We start from the raw sequence: 17,797 nt of genomic DNA, 5'->3' as shown, positions 1-17,797 counted from the left end.
TTCTCATCACGTTTCCTCTTTGTACATGCGTGCAGCCAATAAACTGAACTTGCTCATGCTTAGAAGTAGTGGAAAACCACCAGATAATTAACCTCTTGGTTTGAGAGAGTTGGCAACTGGCCTGCACTTGGGAGAAAACATGAAATCCTTCCAGACAGATTAAAAACCAACTGAAACTGGCTACCAAACTTGCCAGATATAGCCACTCTAGCCCACACAACGGGGTTTTAAAAACATTTTTTGTGTGTCATTTAAAGAGGTATTCTTAAGGCCAAGTGATAAAGAGGAGTTCATTTGAATTTACTTTGAAGGTGCTTTTCCAGTAGATTTCTAAAACAACACAACTGCGTTATTGATTGATTTTTGCAACAAACCTTGGTCGACTGTTGTCAGTTCTCTCAGTTCGTGCTTCCGTGAGCAACGTCCATTTGGCGTTGATGGTGGTGATTTAGCTCACAGGGGAAAACTGAGGACATTTTTAATTGTTAGAACCGTAGTTCATGAACTTCCACTATCAGTCGGAATGCTTTGGTAGGCCTGAATACGGACGTTATGAGGCCTTTTAGCTCAGAATCATTAAAACGGCTCGTTATTCGTTGATATTGGGATGAGTCAGTTTCCCCAAATATCATTTTGGCTGATCTCATCACCACCACCGCCCTCCCCTCCCAACCGCCCCATCCTTCTGAAAGTAAAACTGGACAACTGGTGGTTTGACTCTGGGGTGATAGTCTTCAACTCTCCTATAGAAAAAGGAAAGAGGATTAAGTATATAGGATCCAGCTGCGCATTAACATGTACCTGGGATGCTTTTAAAACACCGTGGTGCCCAAGCTCTGTCCCCGCCCAGTGAAGCCAGACTCTGGTGTGTGGAAGGCCTGGCCCTGAGTATTAGGCATGCTAGGTTATGCTAGTCATACAGCTAGGCTGAAGGACCACTGCCTTAGAATGCCAGTTCTGTGACTGTTCCAAAAAGTTGACACCTTCTAGCCAGAACAAGCCAGGAAGTCATCTCATCAGACAAGGTGCCAGGGAAGTTTTGGGTTCATCTGAATCTTGACTTTGCCAGCTTTATAATTTAGACTGGGAGTGCTGGCAGCCAGACGCCCCTTTCCCCAGTCTGGTAGGTCTCGACTGGCTGGAGAAAGCCATCTTTCTGAACCTCCTTCTTCTTTTTTTTTTTTTTTTTTAAGATTTTATTTATTTATTTGACAGACAGAGATCACAAGTAGGCAGAGAGGCAGGCAGAGAGAGAGAGAAGGAAGCAGGCTCCCCGACGAGCAGAGAGCCTGATGCAGAACTTGATCCCAGGACCCTGAGATCATGACCTGAGCCGAAGGCAGCAGCCTAACCCACTGAGCCACCCAGGCGCCCCTCTGAACCTTCTTCTTGTCAAAGTTTGGTAGCCAGCTTTGCCGAGGGAGAGAGGTCTCACTTTTCAGAGTACTGTGCGAGGACAGAATGCAGTGTTTCATCAGTTTGTGAACAAGACTGAGTTCTGGGGGCCCTGGAGATCACAGGATGTTAAAATCTGAACCATTTACTGAGTGAGACAATGGGGTATGATATTCAGCTGTGAGCAGAGCTGCTGTCACATGAGATCCTAACGGGGATTATTAACACTGCTTAACTGTGGTTTGCCAAATGCAGAGGCCTCTTTTTGACTTTCAAAATGGGTTTCTTAGATCACATTTCAAATTAGGATGCACATTAGCAGCTCTTTTAGGAGGAGGATTACTCTCTAGTTCTGTCTTTTGGGAAGGCCTTAGAAGTCTTCTCCCTTTCTAATGGGCTATCCACAAAGGAAAACCATCCCATCCTTCGCTTTTCCTGTTGAGATGATAAACAACCATGTTATGCTTTCTCCAGCTGCCCTTTACGAGAGGAAGAAATACCCAATCCAAATGCCCCTTTGCATATCCAGCAGGACTTTCTTGGGGATGAGTAGGAAGAGAGTACCGGACCAGTGGGATTCTTCCCATTTCTGTGACCCAAGCTTTTCTCTTTGTTTATTTACTGAAGGACCAGGAACCACCAAGCCTTCCAAGCCCTCAGCTGTGCCTCCAGGCCCCCCTGTGTATTTGGACCTGTGCTACATTCCCAATCACAGCAATAGTAAGAATGTGGATGTCGAATTTTTCAAGAGAGTGAGGTCATCCTACTATGTGGTGAGTGGGAATGACCCTGCTGCCGAGGAGCCCAGCCGGGCTGTCCTGGATGCCTTGTTGGAAGGGAAAGCCCAGTGGGGCAGCAACATGCAGGTAAGAGCCCCAGGACAGTGTCTGCACCGCACATGGAGCTGTGTCCAGAGGTGGAGGGAAGGAATTGTGTTTAAAGAGGCACCACTGTGATTGTGGATCGCACAGGGTGCCCCATGGGTCTCTCACACATGAAACCTCCGGAGGACAAAGTGGATTTCACACATGGAAGATAGTCTAGAATATTATTCTTGGCACCTGCTGGTGCCAACCATGGTCCGGGAGGAGAGTTACTTTATCATCCTAATGCATAATTCACTTGTCTACAAAACGGGTCCAAGATTACTTTATCTTCCCCCTAATATATCAAGAATATTTGTGTATTTATCAAAATGGTATGTTCATGTGAGAGCTACTAAAATTGTCTTTACTCCTTTGTGTTTCACAAATAGGCCAAAGCTAGGAATGTGGCCATTTGGAAAATCACCTGTCCAGGTGAAATCCCACAGAAGGAGCACTACAGAAAATGGTCCCCAACAGGACCCTTCCAGCTCACAAACATAACTGGCTATGAACCACCTCTCTTATTTTGGCTGTGATCTTTGCTTATCTCAGTTTTACCAGTGGTTTTGCATAGTCACTTAATAAACTATGTTTGCATAATATTAAATAGAATTATTTGCTAGTTAATCATATTAAATTTCATGAGAAACACCCAGTGGTCTTCTAATGAATATTAGATGGAATTTTTACCATTCAAACCAGTGCCCACCCAGCCAGCCAGCCAGCCACTCACTCTACCATCCCAGCCACACACACAAAGATAACAAATCTTTGTTCTCAGGATGAAATATTAGTTACACACAATTAAGCGGCAATGATAACTAAAGTTCCTTGAATTAAATACGCAGTATCTTTCATGCAAAATTGCCCAGGTGTGTGAAAGGAAATGCAAGCAATCCCACCTTACCCGAAGCCCTTCTATTAACACTAAATATTTGAAAACCCGATGATGAATACAGATGAACTAATTGACAGGTCCATGAGCTGCTTTTGGTTCCAGTCTTCAACTCTCTCAGGAAAACTTAATTTTTTGCAGCTTCATTTTGATTCCTGGAAAATGTGAGTTGAAAAGTCCTTGGTATTTCTTGAGAAAAAACAGAAAATTTTCCTCTCTCTCCCCTTCTTTTCATGGTCTGATTCATACCTTATTATTGTTCTATTTTTTCGTCTGATTTCTAGCTCTGCCCTTAACCAGCTATTTTCTGTCTGCCTGCAGGTAACCCTGATCCCTACTCATGACTCAGAAGTGATGAGGGAATGGTACCAAGAGACCCATGAGAAACAACAAGACCTCAACATCATGGTTTTAGCAAGCAGCAGCACGGTGGTTATGCAAGATGAATCCTTCCCTGCATGCAAGATTGAACTGTAAAAACCAAGGCCAGCCACACCACAGGATTTGAACTTTGTTTCCAGAAATTCTTCAATTTGAAACCACCTTTTCTAAAAAAGTCAATTCATCTAAATAGGTCACTGAACTGTTACCTGCCAAATGCTATACTGTGTCACGGTGATGCAAGTCACTAATATTTCTTAGTTTTTGCTGATTGCTAAGGGAAGTAACAGTATTCCCACAGTAGGGTTCAAGTTACTGCAAAATTACCTACCCCAGTTCATCTCTGCTGAACATTTGGAAACCATGCACTAGCAAACCCAACTGACTTCTGCTAGGTAGAGGCATTTGTCTTAGAAAGAGAGAGAGAGAGAGAGAAAGAGAGAGAGAGTGCGCGCGCACAATGAGAGAGAACACAGGAGAGAGAGAATGAGAAAGGAAAAGAATGCAAGAGAAGGAGAGGTACTGGTAGAGTGTGCTGGTGAGATACCCAGAGAGAAAGAGACAGAGCAAGGTGGGGTAAGGAGGAGAAAATAACCAGCACTTAGGGCTGCATTTTCGCAGGCAGTCTGTATTCTATAGTCTACATAGGCAAAGTTCTCAACTTGTGTCAGTCTGAGTCATCAAAAAGGGTCTTCATTTTCTGAAACAAGTTAGCTGGAAGGAAACAAAAAGAACAAAACTTGTTATGAGGGCATGTGAGATTTTCACGCCTTAATTAAGCTCCTTCAGTTTGAAGGCTGCACACTGACATGATGTAGTGAGCGCAGACTGGATGCGCGAGTGGTTTGAACCCCATTCCGAACTCTCAGACTCTTCAGACACACGAGTAGATTGATCTAAGGCATGCTCCCAGCATTTGTCCACCCAGTTAGTCCACTCGGAGTCACTTCACCTGCATGCGGAAACACCCAAGTCCACCCCAATTAACAAGCAAATACCAAAGCAGTTGGGAGTACACACGGTAGACAATTTGCCTTAGAAAGTGACTTGAATGTACAAAGATACTTGATGCACTTATTTTTTAATGTGAGACCGCAAGTTTATAAAACATCCATGTAGGATTATAGATACTCCAGTTAAAGGAGCAAGTGTGTGCGCGTGTGGGCGTCCTAGAAGCTGATCTGATGGGTGCAGCGGTTTGAGGCTGAGTCATGTGTGTTGAATACCACCTCAGTGCACCTGTGGCCCCTCAGCCAAACAAGTTGAACCTTTCATAGCTTCTTTACTACTGCAAGTTCCAAGATCGAAATGGCTTCTATGATCAGGACTGGGAACACAATGGATCTTAATGGTGGAAGAGGTTCTCGGCAAGTGTACAGTATTTACCTTCCTTTGTCTTACATTGGCTTTTTTTTTTTTAATTTTCCATTACTTTCAGCATAATTATGGGATCAAGTGTACAGAAGAGTTTTTTTTTTCCCTAGATATGTGAGAACTTTTCATAGATGAACTTTTTAACAAATGTTTTCATTTACAGGAAAATGCAAAGAAAATTTCAAGTGACAGTCTTCTTTTTTTTTTTTAAGTCTTTCATAAGACAAAATAATGTTTCTTGAAGTTCTGGTGAGATTGAAGTCTGATAGTGCAGTAATAGTATTTATTAAAGCCCATAACTACCAGGAATAGTGATACCTCCCACCCCTTGATTCCCCTAACATAAAAATCTGAGTACGCGTTATTTGAGAGTGGGGGAGAATGGCACGGTAGGCTACTTTTCCAGGCCTTTGCAAGTATATCACCCTGTGGTATTCTACATCCTTCTTTCAAGACCTTTAACCATGAGGTAAAAGAGCCAAGACAAGTTCAAAGAACCCTGGCAAAAATTTGCTTTGGGATTTTCTTTTCTGGAAAAAAAGTAGAAGAAATAATTCACTGAAAGCAAACGAATTCCCATCTCTGACGATTCATCACGTAGAGTTCAGAGATTACTTCCATCATTGTCGTCATTGAACTATGATGAATCTGGAAGCCAGATCATGATTAAAACTGATGTCAAGTTTCAAGTTGCAGATCAATGCACCCAGTGTTCAGATGTGGCAAACTTCTCAGTGACAACTGTGCTGTGCTCTGTCATGTTGTGTTTCCTGCAGACTCTTAAGATCTACGGAGTAGTGAACAATGACCTCATTTTATTTTCTATGTTAGTTATTTATTTCAAAATTAACATTTTAGTTGATTTTTGTCTGATAAGTGTATGTTTTGCACTGCTAACTACTATGAGGGTTTAAACAATGCTTCTTCAGGTCCCTTCACAGAGGACCTATGCAGTCTACTTAATGCTGTGAATTACATTTTTCAAATGTTTTAATTTTTTTTTAAATTAATATTCTATTTTTTTTAGGCTTCTCTAGAAATGCAGCTTTTATTTATTACCCCATTTCTTTAGAGTCCTTAAGAACGACACATTGATAAAGGGTACAAAAAATTCACACAAAACAGAAACTCGTTGTGACAAAATGGATTTTACTGAGTATAAACTTACCTACTTCAAACTTATTTTATGAGACAACCTAAGATACTCATGGTGATTATTTACTGATTAGTTGAGTTGGTTAGGTCCACGTAATACATGGGAAGAGAAACTGATTTCCAGCCTTCTTGCCAAATCCAGACCTCTGATTTTTCTTTGATAGAAGATGGAATTATTTTCCAGTTTTCCAAATTAAGTTTATTTAACATGTGCATTATTTTGCCTTTTTTAAAAAAATACAAACATTTTGGAGAATTATAGCCAATCTTCAATTATAACCATTCTATCCTACTCCTTTATTTTTCTTCTTTTTTTGTTATGGGATTTAATGGGAAAAATATACAAAAGCTGTTACTGGTCAGCTGGCTCTTTTTCCTATGAAACCAACTGTACCTTTCTCCATCCATTGTTCTCAGTGATGACCACAGAGCTTGAGTATACCAGGAAAGTCAGCATTGCAGGTTGCTCCTGTCCTTCCAGACACCTTTCCTACCTGTGTGACTAACCTAATTTTGCTAGTTCCGTAAGTACACAATTAGTTTAGTAACAGCCATCACAATGTACCATGTACATTCATGGTGAGGGCTAAAGATTGACACAGACTTCTAGGAGCTTTATTCATACTGATTACTTAATCCAATTGTACAGATTGAATATTTGAGTGAAAGGAATTTACACTCTGTTTAAATGATGAGACTCCATCGAGAGGGCACTCATGATCATGAACTTTTGGTAGTATTCTTAAGCAAAATTCTACAGAGACTAAATGTTAGAGATGATCCTCCACTTTCAATTTTAACCAATTCTATCCCCTTTCTCAAAACCCAACCCCCATGCATGCTTTCTCAGTCTTGTGGTGGGACTGGATACAATGACTGACCCCTCCCCCCCCCCAACGCCATTTTCCATGGAGTTCAAAAAGAATTTTTTTTTAAAACCTTACATATCCTAGTGAATGGTTTCCCCAGTGTATATGAATGTTTTAAGTGTCTCCAATAGCTTATGCAGTTTAGGAGCTTTTCAATACTCATTTAATAAGATTCAGTCATTTGCTAATGAAAATTCTACCACCTTCCATTTTCTATTACCAAATTTCAGCTCTCAGGAGCTGCTCTACAATTCTGAAATTGCTTTTCTTGCCTCTCTTTAGTCACCTGTCACAGGAGGTTCTTGCTCGGTAATGATATTGTGAGTTAGATTAATAACTTTTTTTTATTTTTGTGCTTCAGATTTAGAAGAAAAGATTTGTTTCCATTTGAAAGGAACTGTAAGCTTTTATCTTCTAACCAACTGAACAACACACCAAAAGCAGCCTAGGGATGAGCATTTCTTTGAAAGCAATTAGGTTATTCACCTGGTATTAAAACTATTGACTATTAAAAAAAATCTGACTTTATTCATTTAAAAGGCAGCATCAAAAACTGAAAAGGAAGGAAAAAAAAATAAATAGCTTCTCTGCACTCGTTTGGAGCTCCCCAAACAGGAGCCATCATGATGAGGCATCAAGACCGGGCTGCCCCTTCGAGAACACCGTGCAGCCATCCTGAGTCGTGCGTACCTGCGCTGCATGCAGCCTTCTCTTTCCAGCCCTGGAAAGAAGTGGTCTTGAGCCCGGCGGAGAAGCAACTCCACTCCTCTCTCTTGTTCTGAATGGTGTTTGTGTCAGTCTGCAGCTGTGTATGGTATTATGTCTTATAATCCTGCATCACTTCTATCCTATCCAGTCATATCTAATGTAGAAAATTAGTTTTCAGTGAAAGTAATATGTAGTGCTTTTATGATATTTGTGTGCAATATCCCCTCTTCCATTGAGGATATTTGATGTAAAAGAAAAAAAAAAACTCAGTTCCACAATAAAATACAAAAGTGGCAAAAGTTCATGTGTGTGCTGTGCTGTTTGTCTTGTGTGTGGGGTTGGGCTCATCCGGAGCTGGGACTTGCCACCCACAGTGGGGGAACACATTCACTCGTGAGGGCTGACTGTGTTCTTTTCAGTAGCTCCCTGGCTTTTGGCAAACTGCAAAGAGGGCGTTGTACTATTTGGGTAACTGCTACATCGTTATCTTTTCTAACCCGCCCTGGGAACATGCTGGGGTCTAAGGACAGAAACTGGGAGGTGAAGGAAAACAGATAATTATCATTATTGCTTAAAAAGAACAAATAAGTAGACCAATGTAGATGCAGGAGGATACTGGGAGGGTTTCTTATAGAAAGCAAAAACAGGTTTTAATCCTAGCTCTGCCACAGGCAGCTGGCTGGCTGACCTCAGTCACTTTATCCATCTGAAGTTCCTTTACTTACCTGTAAAATGAGAGGATTTGACAAGATGGTCAGACTGGGTGATCCCTCCCAATCTGGGGCTCTACAAAGCCATCGTGTTCAGGAATTACATCTAATAGCATATCTCCCACTTGGTTTCTTACTCAGTTACAGAATAAGCTTATATAACTAACGTAATACCCCGTGGCTTTGACTGACACCCAAGAACAAAAAGCTGTTCAGGAAAAGTGGTTATAAATAACAAAGAGTATCTGAAAAAAGGAAGGAATTTCTCTTAGTCATTTAAGTAATTCTTGTATCTTCACTCTAAACCCAGCAGTGGGTAATACTGTGGGAATTTATAAAGGCGAACAAAACAAAGGGCTGCCCTAAAGTGACTGGGGTGACAGGGGCTCCCAAAATTCAAGGGTGAGCTTTGGTGACCTAGGAAAAGCACCAGAAGTGATGTCTAGGCGGAGACCTGCAGTATGTGTGTATGGGGGGAGGTTTGCAGAATGCAAACTCCAGGCAGAGGCGACAGATCACACCAATAGAGCAAGAGCAGTTACGCTGGGGGGCCCACTCAGCTCAGAATGGCGAGCGTACAGTGCAAGGCCCTGGCATCTTGATTGCCTCCACACAGCCACAACAATATGCCCACAGAGGGCTCAACAGACTTCAGGACCTGGCCCAGTCTGTCTCCAGAGATGATCCTCTGGCCTCAGGTTACTGCAGCCTGTCCTGAGTCATAAGGATGTCTCTTTGTTACATACACTCCTTTTATCTTATCTTGTGCCTCCAAAACCATGGGGCTTCATGGACTGGTCCCATTAGACGTTGCTGCTTGGCAGAAGGAATTGGAAATGCCTCCAGAAATCAAAGGGTTAAGCATGTGAGTACTCAGGTTGGGAAATCACCACAAGAGATTTTAATTACCTCTATCACACTAAAGTAAGTTATCTTCTATTCCACCGTCACACTACTCGGGTCCAGCACGTCTTTCTGGCCGGAACCGAGGGTGCAGGCCCATCTGCATTGCCCAGGATGGCCCTGGCTTTGGCTCTCAGGAGGTCATCAGTCCTGGGGAAGCCCTGCCAGTTGCTCACCCTACCCAAACCTCTCCATGAGTTTCTATCCTACTCCCTCCAGAACCAGGCACAGCAGAGATGGGGAGGGAGTTAATGCCCTTCCAGCTGGTCCTTTCCTAAACACCGGAGGTGGCATTCTTCAGTTTCTTTTTCCCGTCTTCCAGGTATATCAGCAAAGGTCTTCTATGGTACTGACTCCACCTTCTCTCTCTTTATACTTGTATTGCTAATTCTAAATGCTTCCCTGTGTCCCTATAATGATCTTTTGACAAACTCCTCACTCATGAATTCTCGGTCTCTTTCATAATCCCAGCTCACCATTTCCTCTTTGATTTTATACTGTGCATCTTGAAAATTCACTGGAGTCATACATGCAGATTGACTCTTGGTCACACCCAGTTCTTTGAAGACGAGCAGTTCTTCTGGGTAATTCTGGGGGTGTCACTGGCAATGTTTTCACAGATGAGGAGCAACATAATAAGGACTGCTTCATGGGGTGATCCCGCCATAAAAAGTAGGCACAGCTCCATTCATGGCTCAGAGTCTCTCTGCTCAAACCAAAACTGCCGGTTACTGTAATGCACTCCCATGGGTTTAAGCTGATGACTTTTACAACTGCTATCTCCAGTCCATACCTCTTCTCTGATCTCCAAATTCATATCCAGCTATTAAGAGCCCCATTTGGATGATCAATAAGGATCTGTAAAATAACCCAAATCAAATTTAATATGCCTCCATACAAATTCCCGATTTCCTCAAACTGCTTCTCTCCCTAGGCTTTTCTACCTCCATAAATGGCGAACACATTACTCTAGTTACTCAGGTAAAAAATCTTGGCCCAATAGCAAGTCTGCTGGCTCTTCTTTCCAAAATCACCCTGTCCATCCCCTTCTCCTTACATTTACTGTGACTGTCTAAGCCCATCGTTTCTCTCCTGGACTATGGCGGTAGCCTCCTAACCAACCTATATTCATTCCCATGTCCCACCTCTGCCCTCCGTGTTCATTTACCCCACAGCAGCTAGACTAGCGAACCCTCTGTTAATGTTAGGGCAGAGCATGCCATTAGAACCTTCAGTTGGGTTCTCATCTTAGAGTGAAGGCCAGCACCCTTACTAATGGGCCAGGGAGTCTTACACCATTTGTCCCTTCCTGCACCCCTTATCTCTCTGGCCTCATCTCCTGCTATTCTCCACTTTAAACTTTCTGCTCCAGCCACACTGGCCTCCAGGCTAATCCTCTGGCACCCAAGGCAGGCTTCCCTCTGGACCCTTGGTGCTGGTTCCTCTGCCTACCACACTTTTCCATAGGTAACACCATGATTCTCACCCTCACCCCCGTGGGTCTTTAGTCAAAAGTTATCTTTCTAGGAAGGCCTTCCCTAACCAAGCTAGTTTAAGTTGCAACCTCCAGCCCTTACCCAGCATTCTCTTCTCTTCTTTGCATTATCTACCACTTATCACCACATGACATATTATGAATTAACTATCTCCCTCCATAGAATGTAAATGCCACGAGAGAAGGGAATCTTTGTCTTTTTTGTTCCTTGCTGTATCCTCAGTGACTATTTTTTTTTTTTAAGATTTTATTCATTTATTTGACAGACAGAGGTCACAAGTAGGCAGAGAGGCAGGCACAGAGAGAGAGGGAGGAGGAAGCAGGCTCCCTGCTGAGCAGAGAGCCCGATGCGGGGCTCGATCCCAGAACCCTGAGATCATGACCCGAGCCGAAGGCAGAGGCCTAACCCACTGAGCCACCCAGGTGCCCCAGTGACTATTTTTTTTAAAAGATTATTTATTTATTTATTTGATAGACAGAGATCACAAGTAGGCAGAGAGGCAGGCAGAGAGAGGGGGAGGCAGTCTCTCTGCTGAGCAGAGCCCGACGTGGGGCTCGATCCCAGGACCCCGGGATCATGACCTGAGCCAAAGGCAGAGACTTCAACCCACTGAGCCACCCCGCTGCCCCCTCAGTAACTATTTTAACAGTGCCTGACACACAACAGCAAATAATTTGCTGAATGAATGAATGTACTTTGTCTCAGGTTGTCACAGTTGTTATACGGTGTGGTTGTTGGGAAGTGGGTTTGGAATTGGACAAACTTGGGTTCAAGTACTGTGACCCCACTGATGAGTTGTGTGGCCCTGGGCAAGACACATAAGCCTCAGTTTTCCCCTCTGCAAAATGAGGGCAGTAATCCCTGCCCAGCAGGGCTAGTCCAAGTGGGTGGAATTAAGCTGGGTAGAAATGGGCATTCACAAAGAGGAGTTGTTAAATGTAAGTTTCCTAATCAAGATGGGTCCAGTGATAAGCCAGAGCCCGGGAAATACTGATATCCAACAGCAGCCCAGCATACTGTCACTGGAGGAAGCTTTTAATGGGCACTGGTTTTATTCTACATACTGTTTTAGGCTTTTAACCTGGGGCGGGGGGTGGTTTTAAAGATTAAAATTTTAAACTCTGCTGAGATAAAGTACTGTAGAAACCAAAAAAGCAAGTGAAATTCTCCTACCATTGAGTACATGAGAATATAATGTACCTCTTAGAAATCCTTAAATCTTCCCTGCAGTCCTTGATCTAGCATTTAAAGCCCACCATGGAATTAATTTTCAGATGCTTCCCGTTAAGAATAAACCTTGTTTTCTGAACATGTCCAGCTCAGATCTGGACCCCCTAACATGCATACAATAATAAACATACAGCCCAAGTCTGTTTTAAACAAAGCTCCCAGGGGTAACTGCCATTAACTCGGGCACTGATACCATCTTTTTTGGACTTCCTTGTTACCATATAGGTAAGAGAATCCTCACAGCAGCGTGCAATGTCAGCAAAAAGGCCAACTCAATGGGGGAAAGGAAAGGTTATTTGCAAACTAAGAGCTATTATTTAGAATAAAAGGCAATTTCCCTGACATAAAGATGTTGAAAAGCACTCGTCTTACCCCATTTTCTAAAGTTAAGATTTAAAAAATTTATCATGGTCAGAGATTGAAAAGTTCAGCTCTGAAGATTACTAATGACCGTTTAATGAAAATACAACCATAACACATTCTCTGCTTCTCTGAGCCCATTTCAAACTTCATCATTTTCTTACCATGCACTCCCAGTGAGGTCACTGGGTGCGGTGGTGTAGAGCCTGCTGACTCATAGGAGCTCACATCACAGCAGCTTCATTTGGGAACTTAAGACTCCTGGCCCCAGTTACATATCGCCTGATAGCAAAATCATATAAATCATCATTTACCCTTTTCCACAATGGACTTTGTTTAGGAAGAATAATAGTGCACCCTGTATTATTGCATATTTTATACTCATTTACTTACAGAAAAAGCAACTATTATTTTATTAGTTAAATATTAAGATTATTAAATGTTAATTATTTTTCTAGCCTGAGAAATGCCATTTGTAAATGAGCCATTTGCACAAACATTATTCTTGAGTCTCATCTACATCAGTGCAAAAATGCCCGTGGATGCTTTGCTTCTCTGCTCTCAGCCAAGGTTTCTGACCTTGGCACTACTGACATCTTGGACCAGGTACTTCCTAGTCATGTGGGAGCCCTGTGCACCATGAGATGTTCAGCAGGGTTTCTGGCCTCCACTAACGAGATGCTAATCCATTCATAGTGAAAAAATGACTTTAATAAACTAATCTTCAGGGCCTGTGAATACACGGAAAATCTACAACAACAAAAATCCCACACACATATCTGATATCCACGGCCAGCTAGAAGTGTGAAAACGCGATGCAAAGTTTGGTGCCAAGGTAACACAGTCCCACGAGGAGGAGAGTCAGGTATTGTGCTGCTGCTCAGCGGCAGTTTTCATGCTCCACACTCTGGCAAAAACTGGGGTAGGGCAGATGAGGAGGCAACAGGAGGCCAAGTATTAATGTGATCCTTTATGCCATGATGGTCAGTAATCTATGGAGCAAAAGGGGCCTTCTGATCCATCTTGAACCTTCCTCTTGACAAAATAAGGAAGTGGTGGAAAAACCCTGTCCCTGATAAGCCAAAGTATCATAACTGATTTTGAGTCTTGACCTTCTGCCTGAGTAAGACTCAGTTCTGCTCAGCAACAAGGCCCTGCACCGATGTGCACGGCAGGTATGGCCAGCGGTCAGCACTCCAGGCGAGGAGCAGGGCTGGCCTTGCCTCAGCCACTTAGCTTGTTTCCTCATTCAAGAAACGGGTTACTCTACCTCCTGCACAGGGCTGCCTGAGGTGTTGGCACACACTTCGTCCTCAATTCATGTTAACGGTTGTGGGAGTGGTTGTAAATGCCAAAGTCTGATAGAGAAGAAAGGTTAAAAAGTGTTGCTCAAAATCAGACTAACCATATTAATAGTGTGACTTCCTCTCTTCCTCCCTTCCCTAAAAGACAAAGAACACAACAAAAGAATCCCAGGACATTTATTTCCACAGGTTCTTGATAAAACAGCACAACCTTGAACAACAGTACTTAAAGGCAAAATTACACAGCAAACAGGAGCTGCCCCTGAACACTTTCACAGAGAAACTTCAGGAAGGAATTTCCACCTCCTGACAGTTGCACAATTATGCATGTCTCCTAAGTACTATAAGCCCCATCCTGCCTCTAGTTTTCTCCTACTTCTGCAATTGAAATGTGTATTGACAAGTTGTACGTGTGTGCACATATGGACACAAAGAGCTCACTTTACCTCCTTGAGAAAGGAGCTCAGAATGCTTTGGAAAGAAGTTACCCCAACATAATGGAGAAGCCAAGCCAAGGAGGCTTTGGAGCTAGAGCTAGCATCTCCTCAGAAGCCCTTCCATTCTAAAAATATCACTGTGGGTGCCTGAAATTTGAAAGCCAGTGGGCTCATGGTGGTGTTCACTCCTGTCCTCAATTTCCCCCAAGTTCAGGTCTGCAGAGAAGAGACACAGGGGAAGGAGAAGGTGAGATGTGTGGGCATCCCACACCCAGCTCCAGCTGGGAGGCCATGGAGGAGGATGAGGCTTAGGACGTGTACTCTGCTACTGGTGAGACTCCATTCAAAAGCCTGTGCTCAACACCAGGCTGTTCAACAAGTCTCTCCCTCCACCACTGCTATGGATCAAGAGTTTTCACTGTTCAACACTGATCCTGGACCCCAGAACCGCCCCCCCATAGGCCTCAGGCGCACCTTGTTTAAGGTGTGTAGCTGGGGCTTCGGTCTGACTGCTTGCCACTCACAGCTCTGCCGCCCTCCACGGCATGTGATGGGAAGCCACAGCGCCTTCAACGTTGACAACTGTGGCTCTGATACCGCAAACAGCCTGCTTTAGGCAAAGGAGGGGTGGATAGAGGAGGCTGAGGCTGCCCTTAGTCACTGTGAGCCCTGGGACAGGGCTAGAGAAGTTCTTGTGCTGGGGCCTGGAGCACTGGGGGCCTGTTAAGCAGATGCCTTTGCTGCTCTCCGGGCCTCGTACTCCTGCTTTGCCCTCTCTCTCTGCTCCTCTTCCCTCTGAATCAAGTGTACCCGCTCCAGATGCCACTGCTGCAGCTTCTGCTCGTAGGCCGCGATGTCCTTGGCTTCACAGGTGGGGAGCTGTTCCTTGATGAGCTGGGTGGTCAGAGTCAAAAGGCTTTCTGACTCAACTCGGCCCAGGGCCTCAAGCTTAGAGTGCAAGTCCTGTTGGAAATCAAGGAAAAAAAAGATGGGGGTGGGGAGGAGGATGCAGATGGGAGAAGGCAAAGCAGAAAGGAGATTAAGTCACTTGCAAAATCTCCACATTCTGCTTACAGGAAAAGATATTTTATTGGGAACCTGTCATGCTGCCTTTCATCCAGATACTGTGAGTGTTTGCCCCCTTCTTTTTTTTTTTTCAGTCCAGCACTTTTGCTAAGATGCACCACATGCGATTTCTCTCCTTTCACTCACGACCAGTAAATGGGACTCCATATGCTGTGATTTTCTATGTAATTTCTTGTTTTAATCCACAAAGACAGCACAAGCCTAACAAATCTACCTTTCCGCTCTAATTTGCACCAAACCAAGCACCAAACTCCCAGAGCAAAGCACTCTAAGATGTACACAAAATGGCAGAAGCAGCTGATAACCGGGCACAAGCCCGTCCATATCTTTTCCTTCAGAATGATGGAGATAAATGTTTGCTTAACCAGGGTTCCTTTCAACAGATGGAAATCATTTCAAGAACTTTCTACTAATGGCATGCTAAACGGCTCCCATGAGTGCTCGCACTATTATAAGCTTCCACCTGCTGTGCTCCGTCGCAGGTCAGCCTTTACAAACTGCTTACAGCTCCATCTGAAATGGCATCTTGGTTTGGGCGGTATTGTATTCCTGGAGGAGTCAAGTACTAAAAACACTAATCTCCTTAAGTGCTTCAAGATGTAGACCATTAAGAGAGAGCCACTCATGGCTCAGCTGTAGCTTATGCCACGCATCCCCATGTTCCAAACACAAGCACAATTCACTGGCATAGGTGATGAGGCTTGCTCCAATATGGGACTGGAAGGTGGGCAGGATCCATACGTCAAGGAGTGGCTAGAGGCCTAGTGTGCTGGGTCAGTCCTATAAAAATGGACCACACACAAATTACCCGAGACTAATAAAAGGCAACAGGAAGAAAAAGAAATGTACAATGAAAATTATTTCTTTCCGAGATCGCTTTCTTTATTTCTTTCTGGTTTGGAGGCAAGGAGACAGTTTGGGACAAGCGAATGACTCAAATCTGAGTCAGCAAACTTTGGTTCAAATCCCAGATCAGTCACTTACGGGCCAGCGCGTCTCAGCCTGGCATCATGTAACACAGGAAAAGCAGCATCCGCCATGCAGAGCCGCGTGAAGACGGGTGAAACGGACTGATGCCTGCGACACAGCCAGCAGCCAATAAACGTTTGTCTCCTCTTTGATTTTCAAAAAAATGCATGTGTAGAAGAATGAGGACTGAGAATTTAATGCAGCACGGATTTCTATTCTTTAAGATTAAATATATAAGAAACAAGAGGAAGAGGCAGTCATTTTAAGGTGTGTTATAGCAGCATTTTTTGTTTGTTTTTTAGACTTTCTTAATCTGCAAAGTTAAGAGGAACAGGTAGGTATGTAAGTTCTTTACTGCCAGTTCTGTGTAACTAATACCAATCAACCTTTCTTTCTCAGTTTTCAAATTCTGAAAGAGGGACCTTGAACAATGACTTTATAGAATTAGTGGGAGGAACAGCAGTTGCAAGTACAGAAGAGTCCTTGTAACACGGGGACAGAGGTATCCCATGTTCAGCATTACTGAACATATCATCATCAGGCAAAATGACACCTCTCTGCCCCAAAATGACACATGAAGTCAGCTGGCATGGATGGGAAGGTTTTCTGCTTCATATAAAGAATTCTTCAGGCAGCACATTTTTCTCTCTGCACTTTGTAGACTGTAGACAAGAAACAAAGCAAGGAAGAGGCCAAGTGGTTAACCTGTAACATGGCTCTTCTTCCCTGACACTGATAACAGAGTATTTTGGGCCATACAGTTGAAAGCTACCAAAGACAGCTTGAGTGCTCAAGACTATTTGGAAAAGAAACAGTGGGAACTTGTTTACATCTTCCATGCAGTCCAAAAATGTATTCGGAGGGCCCAAGTGCACAACACAAAACCAAACAATAGAAGATGCCTGTAGCTGATCTCCATCATACTTGAATGTGGCTTTCTAATTCCCACTTGTGGTTTTGGGTTATCAAGCACATGAGTGCAATACGGAGAAATGACCAGATCCTTTCCACCTGGGGTTGGAGTCAGGTGACTGCTTTGAGTCCGCAAGCTAGTACCCTCCCATCAGACACATCAGGGATGAGTGTGTAATGACACACTGTTCCAGTGAACAAAACTGGGACTGATTAGCTCATGCACAAAAAGGAGTATAAAAATTCCATTTGTTTAAGACTGCTTCCTGTTTGAAGCCTCATTTGTGATGTCAGTTTTTCATGCCTCTGTGTATGACAGTGAGGCACGAAAGGCCTGCCTGTCTGACACCAGAGCAAAGAAGCACAGTGGAGAGGGGCTCAGTTCTGCTACGACGCACCTTAAATCGTTCCAGATACTGGGGAAGCTTGGACTGCTCGGTCTCCTCCACGTCCAGCTGCTCCAGCAGGTCTTCTGAGCCCCGGCTGTCTTCCCCTTCTTGGGGCTGTTCCTCCGAAGCCGCAGGGGCTGGAGCAGTCAGAGTTTTCAGCGTTCTGTCCAGCACAGCCAGCTGTGGGGCAGAAAGAGGGGGCAGGGACTAACCATCCTGTGGCCCTGAAAACACACCGCAAAGAGAAGCTGGGCCAGGGAAAGGAAGGAACAGCTGGGATCTGCAACTTGTGAACTCTTTCTCTTATAAAATTGTAGGCAAGAGCAGTGGTTATCCAATTTTACGTCAGAAACTCCTC

The 17,797-nt window shown here is 43.8% G+C and overlaps 2 protein-coding genes across 3 annotated transcripts in view; one reads left to right on the top strand and one right to left on the bottom strand.

Annotated features, from left to right (window-relative positions):
- MAP1B (microtubule associated protein 1B) overlaps nt 1-4,028 on the top strand; it is a 92,182-nt gene extending 88,154 nt beyond the window's left edge. The window contains exons 6-7 of the mRNA XM_080804543.1: nt 2,023-2,261; nt 3,478-4,028. Of these exons, the coding sequence (XP_080660669.1) occupies nt 2,023-2,261; nt 3,478-3,633 (395 nt within the window). The 3' untranslated portion in view covers nt 3,634-4,028. The remainder of the gene's footprint in view (nt 1-2,022; nt 2,262-3,477) is intronic.
- A 9,778-nt stretch (nt 4,029-13,806) lies between these two features.
- The window catches only part of MRPS27 (mitochondrial ribosomal protein S27), an 82,117-nt gene continuing 78,126 nt past the window's right edge, over nt 13,807-17,797 (bottom strand). Inside the window, exons 10-11 of one of the 2 annotated variants that reach the window (XM_080803636.1) lie at nt 17,449-17,619; nt 13,807-15,046 (exon numbers count right to left, since the gene is read on the bottom strand). In XM_080803636.1, coding sequence (XP_080659762.1) covers nt 14,807-15,046; nt 17,449-17,619 — 411 coding nt within the window. In that variant the 3' untranslated portion in view covers nt 13,807-14,806. Of the gene's footprint in view, nt 15,047-15,318; nt 16,801-17,448; nt 17,620-17,797 lie in introns of those variants that run through there. The other variant, XM_080803637.1, reaches the window with a different exon arrangement.

The sequence above is a fragment of the Martes martes genome (assembly GCF_963455335.1).
Source record: "Martes martes genome assembly, chromosome: 5".
Taxonomy (NCBI): domain Eukaryota; kingdom Metazoa; phylum Chordata; class Mammalia; order Carnivora; family Mustelidae; genus Martes; species Martes martes.
This window is presented reverse-complemented; position numbering and strand designations above follow the sequence as displayed.